This window comes from Marmota monax, unplaced genomic scaffold (genome assembly GCF_021218885.2).
Source record: "Marmota monax isolate L192 unplaced genomic scaffold, Marmota_monax_Labrador192_F-V1.1 WCK01_AAM20220418_F8-fsc00035, whole genome shotgun sequence".
Lineage (NCBI taxonomy): Eukaryota > Metazoa > Chordata > Mammalia > Rodentia > Sciuridae > Marmota > Marmota monax.
Window position 1 is genome coordinate 20,213 of NW_026691961.1, and position 15,542 is coordinate 35,754.

Below are 15,542 nucleotides of genomic sequence, written 5' to 3' on the forward strand. Positions count from 1 at the left end.
CCTCATGAGCCCAGTCTTTATTGTCCACAGTTCTATTGACATTTTGGTCTTCTGAGCTCCCACAAAATCATCCATTAATCTCTGTGTACAATATTCTAAAGTATTTCCAGTTTACATATTTAAACTTTTCAAAATTCCTGCCCCCACAAACCAACTTTAAAAGTTTGTGAACCACATGGTTATGGTAATCACAGCAACAACCCACTTCCAATACCAGTTTCTATTTTGATCAGCTTTTTCAGCACTGTGACCAAATTACCTGACAAGAACAATTTTAGAAGAGAAAAAGTTTATATGACTCTCAAGGTTTCAGAGGCCTCAGTCCATGGTTGGCCAACTCAGTTGCTCTGGGCATGAGGTGTGGCAGAACACCATGGAGGAAGAATTCAAAGGAACATAGCCCCTCAGAACATGGCAACGAGGATGCAGAGAGAGTTCCTCTCACCAGGAACAAAATATATACCCCAAAGTCATGCCCCCAGTGACCTACCTCCTCCACCCTACCTGCCTACATTTACCACCCAGCTAATCCATTAAAGTGGATTAATGCTCTTTATTTTAAGCCTCTCATAACCCACTGATTTCACCTCTAAGCTTTCTTGCATTGCCTCAAAATGAGCTTTTGGGGGATATCTCACATCCAAACCATAGTAAACAGTCTTAGGGTTATAATTCCCTTCACAGAAACTCATTGAGTGCCTACTGTGTGCTGCCCCTATGCTAGCCATAGGAGACCCAATAGGGATCTAGAAATCTCAGAATTAAGACAATATTTTTGACTGTATAAAATAAATTAAATGTGGTATTGTAAAATAGCTATAGGAAATGGAAAAATTCAGAATAATATACACATAAGAGAAAATAATTTTAAAATAAGCTGTTGCTGCATAAAGATAAAATAGGAACTAAAAGTAACACAATTCTTATGAGGGTGGGGAGAATTTGATCCATGGGTACCAAGTTACAGTCATACAGGAGAAAGCAGTTCTGGTATGCTATTGCACAGTAGGATGACTATGGAGAGTGAGAACTTACTGTGTATTTCAAAAATCTGGAAGAAAGGATTTTGAGTATTTTTCCTATTAAAAAGATAAATGTCCAAGGGGATAGTGTTTAATATGAATATAATATTGCAAAATGTATATAAATATTAAAATGTTTCCTGTTTTATACACCAGGTAAGAGGTACATTTGACTTAAAAATATAAAAATATGTTTTGTCTATATGCATGTATTAAAACCTGACATGTATGTCATAAATATGTAAAATTGTTAGGATTTTATGTATCAGTTAAGATGCAACCAAGTTTCTTCCTCCCAGACTTGGAATGAGGGACACCATGCATACATACAGGAATGTTGTATACTTCTTTAATTGCTATTTTGAAAAATCTGTGTAACTTTTATACAAGTTTGAAAAGTTTATAAAAGGATATGAACACATTTCAAAACTAATTTCTAAAGAAAACTCACTAATAGAAATAAAAAATGTATTTCTTTAAAGTGTGAAATATTTCCCTTTCGGCCATATCATACACCAAAAGTAAAAAGGAACAATGAAATTCGGCAAGACTGGATGGAATGAGCATGATAGAAAAGTACATCGTCTCTAGAAAGCTGGGAAAATTCTTTTCCTTGAGATGTAACTTGTGCAATACATGATTTTTTGTAAAGTGAAATTCAAACACTATTAATAAGGTATCCAAGGAGAAATATAATCAAAAATGAAGATATACATTGATTCAGCAAAGCCTGAAGAGTTAATAGAGCAGAAAATCAAAAGTATGTCACATGAGCTGAAGTTCTCTACAGAAGCTGTGTCTACATTGCTGCCCCTTCATCCTGCTGGCCCTCAGCTAACCAAATGCATAGAGCTTTTAAAGTTTTCTGCCAAATATTACTCTGCCTAAAAATCCTCTTTTTTATTTTTTCAACATATTTCTGTACTTATTCACATAATAGAATTTTCTTGCTTTCAATACTCATTAGTCAATGTCAATCCTTTCATTTCATAAAACAAAGGAAGAATATTCGTCTGTGCTGCTACACGGGGAAGAAATTCTTTGAGTATATTAATATGCAGCTTTTTCTGTAGAATTGTCCTGCCATGCTTCACAAGCTTTTTCCTTATTTGCCATTCTACCAGTATATTTGATATCATTTAAAACTTTCAGAATTTGTAAAAAAGTGCTCAATATTCTATTGCCTAACTTATTTTATTTATCACTTGTGATTTTTATTATCATATGAATATTCAAAACTTTGAAATATGACACTTTGACAAGGGTCAATAAGTTTTTCTCAAGCATGATATCAGAAAAGTAAGCTCTGGACCCTCAGGTTTGTGTCCCTCATGCTAGAGATGCTGTGTCCCTGGTGGGAACTGTTTTCTGGCTTTTCTGGATCCAGATCCTGGGCTTGTGGGAAGGGCTCAGGACAAGCTGAACCTGGTACAGCTTAACTGAGACTCAGCCCACCAGAAAAAGTGTTCAGCCTTCCCTTAAAGTGACTGCTGAGGTCCCTTGGGGGCCAGAATGTGTTATGGGGCTTTTAGGAAGATGATTGCCTCTTACGTCTAATGAGGGAGGAAATAGCAAGCTCCCTGGACAATTATGTCATGAATGACTTTAACCCTTTATATGCTTTGAAATGTGCTGGAACACACAGAAGCACTTGCACCAAATCTGACAGCTAGGGACCACTACAGGAACACAGCCATGGAACCGCCAGGGAGGGCCACCAGAGAAGCAGAACAGCACAGCATCAGGGTTTCCCCTTGGTCACCCCTCCCCATGGCAGCCAGTGCTGCAAAGCCTTCAGATGTGCCTTGTGCTACATGCAGAGAAGACCTGCAGCAAAGCTGGCCATCTGAGCAGAGCTGCTGGTCCTCACCCAGCCTCTCCCACCCTCACTGCAGCCACCAGGCCACGCCCGCCAGGACCTGGGAGTCACGGCTCACCGGTTCTTCCACGAAGGCCTCATCTTGTCCCAAGATCTCATTCAGGATCCCACCCTGCATTTAGTTGTGGACTTTGATACCTTCAAAGATATTGAAGAATACTGATTGGTTATTTTGCCAAATGAATTTGATAATAATCATTTCCTACATTATCATTATTGTGTCATTAGATCAATGTTTTCCTCAATATTATAGGTTAGCTTTTAGTGTTGATTCACAATTGTTTGTAAGAGGATGGAGGTTGTGCTCTTTAGAGTCTGGCTGCATATGAAGAGCAGGACTCTGATTTGTGCAGTGACAGGAAGCCATATTGGATCATGTGTATGCTTACACACACACACACTCACACAGAAACAACAACAAAACCACACAATATCAAAACAACAGTTCAAAAGCATTCAAAAAGAAAAACAGCATGGACAAAAGTGAATTATAAACCCAAAGTTGACACTACTGAAAATTCTATGTAAAGTACATTTGTGACCTCCCAGCAAAATATGGTAGTACATATTAGGCCACACAAGATCAATGCCCACAAAAAAATTACAAAGATTAAAATCATTTTGTAAAAAGATTTTTTTGTTATCTGCCCCAGCTAATGTCTAGCCGCTGCTACTTAATTTGTCTGCTGAAACCAACTGGCCTTCACTCGGCTGAGAACTAGACTAGCTGGGCAGCTTCACAGAAAGAAAGTCATCTTTGAGGCATCCAGGCTAATTTGCCTTCACTTTAGTGCTGCTAACAATGTGTATCCATATTTTTATATGAATCTTGAAAAACACAACAATATTATTTATATTTTGTTCATAATCTTTCACTAAATACATAAGCCCATCTTCTGACAGTCAGAGATCATGGCACCCGAGGCAGTTGAGCACGTGGGTCTACAGAGATTTCCAAGGCACAAGTGGAAAAGGTGTTTGGGGCCATGTGCTTCTGGCCAGATCACAAACTCTGAGGCTGGAGACACCACCTAGGAGGAATATCCAGCTGCTGCAGGCCCTGCATACTTAGGTCTCTCCAGCACACCACCAATCTCCAAATCCCAGCAGGAACTGGGGAGATGCTTCCTGTATTCTGCACATTAGGTGTGAGCCCTGTTCCTGCACACTACAGACGTGACCACTGAGACGACTGAGCACTGCAGTGTGCCCTGGGCTGTCAGCTGGGGTCTGCACCTGGTGGCCCACACCCTCAAAGGTGATGCAGAGAGCCTCCATGTTCAAAGAGCATCTATCCTCCAGACTCCCTCCCTCCATGGTAGATGGCCAGGGCACAGGGAGGGAACCGGCTCAGTTGACAACTCCACACAGCACTGCAAACAGAACCAGAGTCCATGATTCCTCGTTGTCAGCAAAGTCAAGGTGGCCATGGAGGGGCCTATCCAAAAGGAGGTAATACTCCCCATGGCCTCCAAGAGTCATGGTGGGGAAGGAAGAGGCAGCAGGTGCCCGCCCAGCGCTCCTGGGGCCTCGCCCCTTCTCACCAGGCTGGTCCTGAGGCTGAGCCAAGCAGACACCAAGACCACAGAGCCACAGACTCAGCTCCTTAGACAACCAAGCGCCAGCCCAACGGCCACCTCTCCAGTCAACTCCCAAGGATGCCATGCAGGGTGCGTCAGTGAAGGGGAGTTCCTTCTCTGTAGGACACTACTGTGACAGTTGGTTTATAATATTCTGGGCTCTGAGCCACTTGGGGCAAAAGGGCACCCCAGTATGTAAGAGTGGTCACCTGGGCTCCCAAACATACTGAGTTACGATGGGCAGTGTGAAGATGGTGGGAATGCAAGGCCACAGGCTCCCCTTCCAAAGACCCTCTGAGCACGCCCTTGGTAGGAAACTGTGTCATGTTTGGTGCTTGAAGTCAGAGGAAAAGGAAGGATTTATGGTTCGGAAAACACCTGTGCTTACTCCTCCACAGCATCAACTCCATCCTGCCATGAAGCTTGGGCAGGAGGATTTGAGAAAAGGACTGAGGGAAGTCCTAGCGCCAGGGGTCAGGACATGATCTGGAGGCCTCGGCTACTCAGGAGCCCTGTCCTCAGGATCTAAGGGCTTCCACCCTCCCCGGTCCCTCACTCAGCAGTGCTGTGATTCTGCAAGTCAGCCGTCATCTGTGGGCGTCCACACCCCCAGGAAAAGAACAGGAGGCCCAGCCCGTCCCCAGGCCACCTCACTGGGCTGCTGTCAGATCTCAGGAGATGAGGCCCCATGATCTACACCAGCTGTGAAGGACCAGACTCGGGTGAGATGGAAAAGCAAACCCGTTCTCCACTGCCCTGGAGCCACCCACGCCTCGCTCTGGGTCCCCAACCCCCAAGGGTCTCCCTCAGTCCTTTTATACTTAGTGGACAGGCAGAGCGCCTCTGAAGGACCTGCCTTCCTCTCCAGGCATCTCTGCACATGGTTATTTTGGGCCCCAAACCTACTCTGTGTCAGCAGTCGACAGTCAACATGGAACACAGCAGTAGGGAGAGGAGGGAAGGAGCCACACGACCTGCCAGGGCCTCGTGGCTCTAGCAGGGATCTCAGCCCAGGCATCACCTATTACTCACTCGGCCCTGGTGACCGTCGCACGTCTCCTCTGCATAAAGGCACTGCCCACACAGTCCCTCTGAGTGTGTTAGGTCCACCCTGAACCCCAGGACCACCCTGAAGCCCAGCTCTGGTGCAGCTGGAGCAGCTGGGCAGCTTGTGAATGGTGGGATCAATCTTTTGACTTTGCACCAAGCAGCGATTTCTCCTTGAATTAGAAATTTTTTCAGCCCAGGTAAAATGAACCTGATGGGCATGTCCTCCAGGAAAAGCTTCTAACTTCTGCACGAGTGTCTCCTAGGCTTGATTTGGTGCCTTTGAATGGAGCAGTTTTCCATTCCACATTCTATCTTCTCCAGAGAACTGAAGACCCAAGAAACACTGCAGCACATGACCTGCCCCATGGTGCTTTCTTCCTCGAGTGCTGGGTAGACACACGGCCAGTGAAAACAGTCTGCACCCTGATCACTCACTGCTTAGGAAAACTGCACAAAAAGGAGGAGGGACTTCCCTGGTGGCATTCACCTGGACAGCCCCCCAGGTGCAGATTCCTGCTGGGAGTGGGGACCAGGGTGTGGTGTGAGGAGCTGCTTCTCCAGGTAAATGTCTAAGGCCTGCTCCACACATGGGCACTGAGCTGATTCATAGCTACGACAGAAACCGTCCTCTTAGAGATTATTTCTCTACTGCTGGACTTAAGATTCTCAAAACACACCATCCCACCCATGTTGGGTACTGAAGATACACAGAAGTTTCTAGAAGTTTTACTGATCCCACCTGCTCTGACCCCACTCCCTGCCCATGGCAGCCCCCTCCCTAGTCTCCAGCGTACTCCTCATTGCAGAATGGACCCCTCTTCTCCCCTCTCACGACCTCTATTCAGGCAGGGAGTTAGATGATAGGAAAGGGCTCTGGAAACACAGTGAGTTAATCCACTGGGACACCCACCGATTCCACTTTCCCATCCCACTTCCCTGCACAAGGTGTGAACACACTCGGCACCCACCAAAGTGTGTCCTCAGGAAGGGCACCTAGGACCCAGGCACAGAGGTGTCCCCTAGCCCTCTGATCAGTCACTGCCTGAGGAGGGCAGTCTGAAGTCCCCTAAGGACATGGACTCCTAGTGCAGCATCTCTCTCTCTGCTGTGTCCCATGACCACTCTTGAACCTAGACATGGGACCAGTCCCTGGATGGTGGGGACTGTCAGTGCCTTGCAGGGTGGGGCTGTGCCTGTCACAAAGGGCCTTCCATCATGGAATCTGAGGAGAGAACTGTGGGAGGCCCTCTGGCAAGGGTCAGTCACTGGTTGGCCAGTGAGTAGCTAGGACTGTCCAAAGACATGACTAAGAAGCTTCCTCCCGTGGATAAAGCTCGACGCCCGCGCCCCCCTCGGGCGCCCCCACCCTCCAGCCCCATCACCCGCCTCCCTCCCCTGACCCGCCAGGCTGCCAGCCCTCAGCCTGCTCTCCAGCTCAAGCCCTCCCCTTCTGGCCTCTGCCCCACCACTTTCCCTCCTCTGCCTTACATGGTCCCTTCCCAACACCCTGCCTTGAGGGGCCCAGTGCCCAGCTCTTCCTCTCTTGCTCCCAGACCACCCACTCGCCTCCCCCCTGTTCATCTGGCTCGCCTTTCCCGTCACTCCCCCATCTTTACCCCCTCTCCTCCCAGATCTCCCTTCTAAGTCTCCATAATCCAGTCCCACCCACAATCCAGCCTCCCCAACCAGGCAGCATGGTTGACACACTCACCCAGGGGAGACGGTCTCCCTACTGTGGGAGGTCACAGTCCCTGGGGCTGTCTTCCCAGCAGCCTGAGCAGGTGGACCCAGGGGACACAGAAGGATGACAGCCCCACACTCAGCCTGGAGCATTTCTGAGGTCAGTTGCCAGACCCCTGGCTCCCCGACCAGATCCTGGCTGTCCTACCGCTGTCTGTGCTCTCCCTCACTCTGTCTTAGCACCATGGCAGAAAGAGCTTCAGCAGGGTCCTTTTTCCAGAGTCCTTCCTTCCCTCTCCTGCTGAGCAGCCAGCTGCAGGAGCCTACAGGAGCAGCAGGCATGAGGTCAGCAGTCACCCAGGACCCTGTGGAAGCCTCCACACAGCCAGCGTGTCCAAACTGTGGTCCCTGCCCTAAGCCATCCTGGACACTCCATCTCACAAATGCGTGAATGGACCAAGGAGAAGGTCCCCAGTGGGGAGAGCACAGGCTGTAGAGTCAGGGTGAGGTGCTCACGGGGCCAGGGGGCCTCCCTCTCTGGGTGAGGCACTTTGGGCTCTTTTAAAGTGAACTGTTGCATAAGGTGCCCAGTGGGGTGAATCCAGACACAGAATGGAGAGGTGGTGGCCAGGGCTGGAGGAGGGGACAGGCTGGCCAGCTCAGAGTGTGAAGCAGCTCTGGAGGTGGGCTGCACAGGGTGTGAACACACTCGTCACCACTCAAGTGTGTGCTCAGGAAATTTCCCACCATGTATACCTTACCACAGTTAAAAACACTAAAGTCCCAGGAACTTCAATAGGGAAAGGGTGGTTCTGTCTATAACCACACTGGACAAAACGTGTTCTCAAATGGAAACTTCGGGGGGGGGGGGGGGGGGGGGTGAGTTTGTTTGTGTGTGTGTGTGTGTGTGTGAGTGAGCTAGCCATAGGTCTTGATTCTGGGCATCTGCTTCAAAGTGGGAGAGCTTCCTGACTCCTCCCCAAATGTTTTTTAGGAAATGACTGGCCAAGGTGAGGTCCAGCCTTCTGTCCAATACCTGGGCCTGCCACTGGACCTGGAGCCCTTCCCTGATGATGTCCAAGGGCAGCTCTAGTACCCAGGTTCTGATCTGAGAAGATGGGACAGGTGAGTCCAGTGCTTGCTTGGGGCCCTAAGAGGAGGGAGCAGGGGGAAGTGGGTGGAGTTGGGAGACTGAGCTACCCAGGGGAGGTCCAGGACTGAAGACTGGAGCATTCCAACCAGGACTCTGTTGCCAGGAGACGGCTTGGGACAATGTTGCCTGGAGACGGCAGAAGATCTGGCACTGCCCTATCCAGAGGGCACTTAGAGAGCCCCACAGCACCAGCGTGGCCAGGCCATGGCTGGACACCAGAGGGAGAGGGTGATCCAGGACGAGGTTCATCAGAACCAGTTCCTGCGGGAACAGTACCTGCGAGAGCTGCGCACACAGAAGCTCTGCACAGAGTACCACGTGAATCCCCTGCGCAAGGGTGAGGACTCGGGGGACAGACACGGGCCACCGTGGGGAGGGTTGTGGGCACACAGGCAGCAGGGAGAGGCCTGCCTTGGTCTCTAGTGTCCAGGAAGGATGGATGCCAGGGCCGCCCGGCCTCCTGAGACACATCAGGTGCATTGAAATGCATCCACCTCAAGATGAGATCAAACGTTCTGCATGTAAGCAGTACAGTTTGGTTATTTTGGGTTTGGTTCTCTTTGTGTGTGGTTTTATGTATGTGTGTGTGTGGTTGTAAGTGTGTGAATGTGTGTGTCTGTGTGTGTGCAAGAGTGTGTTTACCATGGATTGAATTCAGGGGCACTCAGCCACATCCCTAGTCCTTTTTATTTTCCATTTTGAGACAGCCTGGCCAAGTTACTGAGGCTGCCTTCAGAACTTATGACACTCCTTCCTTAGCCCCACAAGCCTCTGGAGTTACAGGTTGTGTACCACTGCAGCAGCTAGGAGTTGCTTCTAATAATTTTCCTTTTGAAGTAACTGCATTTTGCAGGGGTTTTCGCTTTAATTTTTGTTTATATTTTGGTTTCATTTCTTATTCTAAAGGGATTTTAGGATTTTAATATCATCATAGCCCTTTCTTTGGAAAGGTCAGGAGAGTGGGCTCTGGTCAGTGTTCCCTGTCATCCAGGTAAAAGCACCCTCCCCTCCACTCCTCTCACCCTGCACACTCCGGTGAGATCCATCTCATCCTGCAGAATCAGCAGCCCCTAAAGGACACTGGGCCTCAGATGAGCCCCAGATCCTCCATCTGATGACCTCCTGGCTAACCTCCCTTGGACTCACCATTAGGGACCTCAGACTGGCCCCCTGGAAAGCTAGGGGCCCTGAATCCCTTGCCCACCCTTTGCTTCTCCAGAAGACCCTGTGGCAGCACAAGGCAGCTGGGCCCATCCCTCCCAGGTGAGAAGCCTGAGTCAGCCCCGGCCTCCATCCATCAGTCCACACACCTGGCAGTCACAGAAGCAGAATATCTGCTGCTTCACATTTCTCCTGACCCTTGTCTGTTCCTACCTCAGGGAAAGACTCATGGTACACTGGGGGTGTACCCACCTCTCACTTAATTCCACCCTCTGGACAGCGACTGGACCTGCCCCTTTCCAGCCTCACTCCCCAGCCCCAGCAGGGCCATCCTCATTCCTGCCTGCCTCTCTGCTGGGCTCCCAGCTACACTCCTTCCCTCCAAACCAGCCACCCCAACCCATATCCTAGGGACTGCTGGCTTAGAGCTACCCTAAGAGGCCAGTTTGGTTACGTCCATCCCTCTGCTGAAGACTTGTGTGGCCTCTGCTACTTCTGAGCTACCTTAAAACAGCCAGTGCTTCCACCCCTTTGGAATTAGCTCTGATTCCTCCCTAGCTTCATCCCCAACTGCCCTCCTCCAATCCACCCAAGTTCCTGCTCCCCGTGGCTGCTAGGCTCCCGACCAGGATCCTCTCTCCTCCACCTCTGAACACTCATGCCACAGCCCCCATGGTAACTGCCCACCTGCTCCTCCTCCCTGAGCCCCCCACTCTGGGCCTCTGTAACCAGCACCCCTGCAGCCTGGCTGTCTTCAGGACACTCAGTGACTTCATTCTGCTTAGAATTCTTCTAGTTGTCTTCTGGAGTCCCCACCACTGATTTCAGGAGAAAAGTAAAGTTTGGTCCATCCCAACAAGCTAAATAATCCCTCAGGCCACATCCATTCTGGGAAAAGTGATTTCCTCCAGTTCTTTCCCTTGGGCACAGGATTAATGTGGCCATTGTGGTGAAGTGAGAAAATACTGTAGCTTGCATTTCTGTTTACTTGTACTACAAAGAAAAATGCTTTTCTAATATGCAGATAATTTTACATAAAGATGACATATACATTTCATATCTTAGGGGTGCATGCTCAGAAGACTTTTTACTCCTGGGCATGGTGACACACACCTGTATTCTGGCAACTTGGGACAGGGAGATTGCAAGTTTAAAGATGACCTCAACAGAGACTGATCTCAAAATAAAAGTAAACAGGGCTGGATTAGGGTTAGGGTGAGGGTTAGCTCACTGCAATAAATAAATGAGTGAATGAATAAACAAACATAAATCCTAGTATCCTGTGGCTTGTTGCCACTGACCTGGACAGTGCCAGGCCAGACCCTAGGTCCTCGAGGGCTGTGGGACCTTGTTCCCAGCACCCAGCCAGAACCCCCCAGGCCCAGGCACTCCATGGGTGCAGAATGGGAGTCTGGTCTAGGGTGAGTGGCAGGAGGGCAGGGGTTGTGCTCTGACCTGTGCTGTGTCCCTGCTCTTCTCCAGTTCACGCAATCACCAGGAAGCCCATGTCGTGGCATGATAACTTGGAGGAACCTGAAGATGGTAAGTCCTGGGGTCGGAGACTGCGTGAGGTGGGGCAGAGAGAGGCAGGGGGCTCAGAGAACTCGCAGGCAGAGTCACTGCAGGGAAACCTCAGGATCCTCTGCTGTGGTCTCGAGACTGGACTCTACTGACCAGGCTCAGAGAGACTGATGTGCAAACACATGCCAACTCATTACTGTCATCCACAAGAGTCCCGATGGCCTGAAAAGAGGAGTCATTCATTCACAAATGTTCAGACGTTACTCACACGGGTTCTGAAGGCCTAGGAACTGGATTCACATCCTGGTGCTGCCGCTCCTTAACTGTGGGCTTCAGTCAGGTTGTTGACCTCTCAGCCCACTTCTTAAGAGTTGTTGGAAGGACCAAGCAAAATACCACAGGTGCTTAGAGCTGAACCCGCCTCACCATGCTCAGTAAACACAGTCTTGTTCATGTTTCCACTTTACCTGGTGACAGGCAGTAGGGTGGGCCCAGGGGTCTTAGCACAATGAGGCAGAGGCAAGAGGGCAGCCTGTAAGTGCCTCCACCAGTTTGTGGAGTGGGATCATGGGCGACAGCATGGAAAACAGGTGCCTCCATCAGGCAGGGGATGTGGGACTGTTGGGGCAGGTGGGCACAGATGGTCCAGGGTGTCAGGCGGGAGGCTGTGGAAGGACCCCGCATGATAGAGAGGTGCAAGAGGGCAGCACCCACATGTTCTGAGAATAGAGGAGTTGACCTCTGTTCCTGCCTGCCCTGGACTCCCCGGGGACCCATGTCTGTCACAGCCCTGCCCCAGGGTCCAGAACAGTGCCTGGCACAGTTTGAACTGGAAACATTTGCTGACACATGGCTGAGAACCAGATGCCCCTGTCTCAGACCCTGGCTCTGCACACAGAATTCTGTGACCCTGGAGTGGTGTGGCCAGGAAAAGGACACGGGCAGCTTCTAACTTGAGCCTCCTCTCCCAGTCAGGTTTCTGAATCTCGTTCACCATGCTGCTCAGAGACCCCGGAAGAAGTACCCAGAGACACAGACGGAAAGTCAGGAGATCGGCTGGGAGGCAGAGCCCTTGGTAAGTGAGGCCCCTGCTCCGGGAAGCAGTAGGAACACAGGGCGGTGTGGGCAGTGTCTGAGAGCAGAGTGACAGCCCACTGGCAGGGGCTTGAAATCTGTCCTTCTTGCTAGTCCTGAGACCTGGGGTGAGTTACTAAACACTGTGCGGGGCTGTTCCTGGTCATAAATGGGGACACCACAGAACCTGCCTCACAGGGTTGCTAAGAGGAGCAGTACCTGGGACAGTGCCCAGCACACAGCACCTTCTCAGTAAACGTGGCCAGGCTCCTGTGATGCAGATGGAGAAGAGCGGAAAGGAGTCCCTGAGCCCTGCCCGGGATAGTCAGGTGCTGCTCCAGACAGGAGGATGTCTCCAGGGGGCCACCACTCACAGAGAAGAGCTCACCCCAAAAACAGGAGGTGTGTGGCTCAGAGATGGAGAAGCAAGGCCACACGGAGGCAAGTGACAGCCATGAGGTCTATCAGTGAAAGAGGGGACTTCAGAGGAAACTGCTCAAGACCTTGATTGAACATGAATAAAGAATCAGGGATCAGGGATTTCTAAAGACCACACGGAAGGCTTGATCCAAGGGGGGCTATGGCTAGGGCAGAGGCTCCAACAGGGTGGGAGAGACTGGGCAGCTGGACAAACTAAGGATGGAGGTGGGGGGGGAATCACTGGGGATAACTTCTGGGTGAGGGGTCCTGGCTAAGCTGACCTGGCTGGATTCTTGCTGAAGGCAGGGCAGGGACAAGACCTGCTCTGGGGGGCAGACACCAAGGAGCCCACAGACACCCAGGACAGTCAACACCCAGGGTGGTGGCTCTCGCTACACTGCTCAGCCAGAATTTTGCTGAAACTGGACGATGCAGAGGTGACCACAGAAGGCCCTAAGTCAGGCCTGGTTTAAGAGGAGGATGGCCTGAGTGAAGTTTGGTCCATAGAGTCCTTGACCAGTGAGAAGGAGGTGGGAGGGAAGGGAGCCTTATGAAGACAGATCTGCCCAGGGGACATTGGGTGTCTTAGCAAAGCACCAGAGAGCTGGAGGCTTCACATACCATGGGAAGGTTGCTCCCTGCACCTCAGGGCATCTCTGACAGTCAGCACATACCACAGGAAGGACAAATGTGGGGCCCAGACAGGCCTACCCTGCTTAGACCCTTCCAGGCCTCGAGGATAGAATGCTGTGTCTGAGTCCCAAGGGGCCTGCCGGCACTCAGTCTGTCCATCACACATGTGGGGACAGTGCCCTCAGGTGGCACAGGGAGCAAGGTAGGAAGTAAGCCCCCCAGATTAGATCCAGGTGTTGTGGGAAATCAAAGGTAAAGAAGCTGGGCTTTCAGAGCACTGTGCTTGGGGCAGAGGACGTGATTGATGTGCTCCATGGGCCCCAATGTGAGGACCCTGTCCCTGGAAGGATCTCGCCCTGTTCAGAGCTCCCCAACCTCAGCCCAGGGACCCCTGGGAAATAAGGCTCAGTGGGCATCTCTTTGCCTTGTGTCTCTGGGTAACACTTGCTGAAAATATATCCTCAAGTGGGATGTGTGTCCAAACACTCACAGACACCAACACACACTCATACACACTCAAACATACACACTGAAACATACACACTCACACACACATACACACTCACACTCACCCTCTCACACTCACACACACACTCACACATACACACACTCACACAAACACTCACACTCACACATAACACACATTCCCACACACACATACACACACATTCACATATTCACACATACACACATTCCCACACACATACACACACATTCACATATTCACACATAAACACATTCACACACACATTCATTCACTCACACACATACACATACACATTCACACACACACACACTCACACACACACACTTGCAGCCTGGGATGGGATGAGCACGTCCCTGAGTGACCTCAGGGCAGCTTCTCTAAGGTGCATATGCTGAGGTCTTCCCTCCCCCTGGCTTGCTGTGACCCCCCCACCACACTCCCTTTCCATTCAAGCACCTGCTGAACACTTAGTGTGTGCGGATGCTGTCCGGGGACAGGCACAGCACCACCCCCAGCTGTCCCTGGCACCCCAGCACAGAGGCCCGCTGGCTCTGGGCAGCCTGGCTGTGGTGCCCCCTGCCTCAGAAGGAAGAGGAAATGGTGTACAAAGGGAAGTGAAACACAGCACAGTTGGGCCACGATGGGGCAAGCAGCTGCCCTGCTCCGTTAGTCCTGCAGGACTGGACAGTTCACAGGAAGGAAGCCAGGAATCGGCCTTCCCTGTGTCCATGCAGCCAGGGGCACCAGCCACAGATGTGCTGCAGTCCGGCTTCCTGGGGCCCAGGGGTGGGGTGTGGCCACTTCTCAGCTTCCATTTTCCCTGAAGGAAGCTGGGAGGAGACCAGGTACCAGGAAATGAGAGAAAACACAGTGAACCGGGGCGTTTGATGCAAGGTCCCCGGAACCTAGGTCTTCCCGGGTGACCCGCAGGCTGCCCTCCATGTAGGCAGCGGGCAGGGCGAAGCCCCAGCTCTGAGGAGCTGACGCCCCTTGCTCTCAGGATGCTCTAAGCACTGGTGTCGCAGTTTCACTAGCAGGAGAGCCTGGGGCCACCCGTGGTCAGGGAGGCCCAATTGGGTCCAGGTCTTCCCCCTCCTGACCAGCTTATGCTGCCCCTGCCTCCATCTAGGTCAGCCCAGAGCGCCAGGACCACAGGCTGAATCACTTCAGGGTCTACAAGGACATCACTCTGTACAAGGCCAAACTGTGGCTCCTGGGGGAGAAGGACCACCGCAAGTAGCGCTCCACAGAAGAGCCGGCCTTCGCGCTGAGCGCCCAGTGTGCTGTCCAGGGAAATAAAGGTGGTTTTGCTAGGAAGCAAACCTGCAGTGCACCTCATTTTACAGACCACAACCCCTTTATGTACAGTCCTAGGTTGGGCAGCAGTCGGACCAAGAATGGCTCAGAGGCCCCGCTTACCTCATGGTGGTGGCCTTGGCAGCCAAGGTGTTTGCAGTGCCCACAGGAAAGGGAAGCGAGGCCCAGGCAGTGCCGTGGGTCCAGCTGCCACCATCTGATTTGATGTGGGTGGAACATGGCCCCTGGGGTTGGCTGAGCTGCAGCTACATGTTAGGAAAGAGAGTCCCAGGTGTGCAGGCAGGTCAGGCTGCAGCTCAGGATACCTTCACGCCAAATTCACCCTGCCCAGGGGCAGCCGCCAGCCACACAACACTAGAAACCCAGGTCTGGCTTCTGCCCTGAGTCCCACTTTCTCATTTCTGCCCATATCCATGGTTCTGCCATCGGGAGACTCCCAGGTGGAGACCCAGACCAGGGCGTAGTGGTGACCTCTGTCTTCCCAGACACCAAGGAAAGGTGATAAAGGGACTTATTGATAACAGCCTGCACAGGACCCAGGCTTACAATAGGCCCTGGTCCACTC

The 15,542-nt window shown here is 51.1% G+C and overlaps 1 protein-coding gene and 1 long non-coding RNA gene across 3 annotated transcripts in view; one reads left to right on the top strand and one right to left on the bottom strand.

Moving 5' to 3' along the window:
• The window catches only part of LOC124081745 (uncharacterized), a 62,360-nt gene that overhangs the window by 20,192 nt on the left and 26,626 nt on the right, over nt 1-15,542 (bottom strand). The gene's annotated exons all lie outside the window — the stretch shown is intronic.
• LOC124081684 (cilia- and flagella-associated protein 144-like) lies at nt 8,551-14,958 on the top strand. Its single transcript, XM_046428004.2, has 4 exons — nt 8,551-8,701; nt 11,008-11,067; nt 12,018-12,121; nt 14,790-14,958. The coding sequence occupies exons 1-4, from the start codon at nt 8,569-8,571 to the stop codon at nt 14,898-14,900; spliced, it is 408 nt and encodes a 135-aa protein (XP_046283960.1). The 5' UTR covers nt 8,551-8,568; the 3' UTR covers nt 14,901-14,958.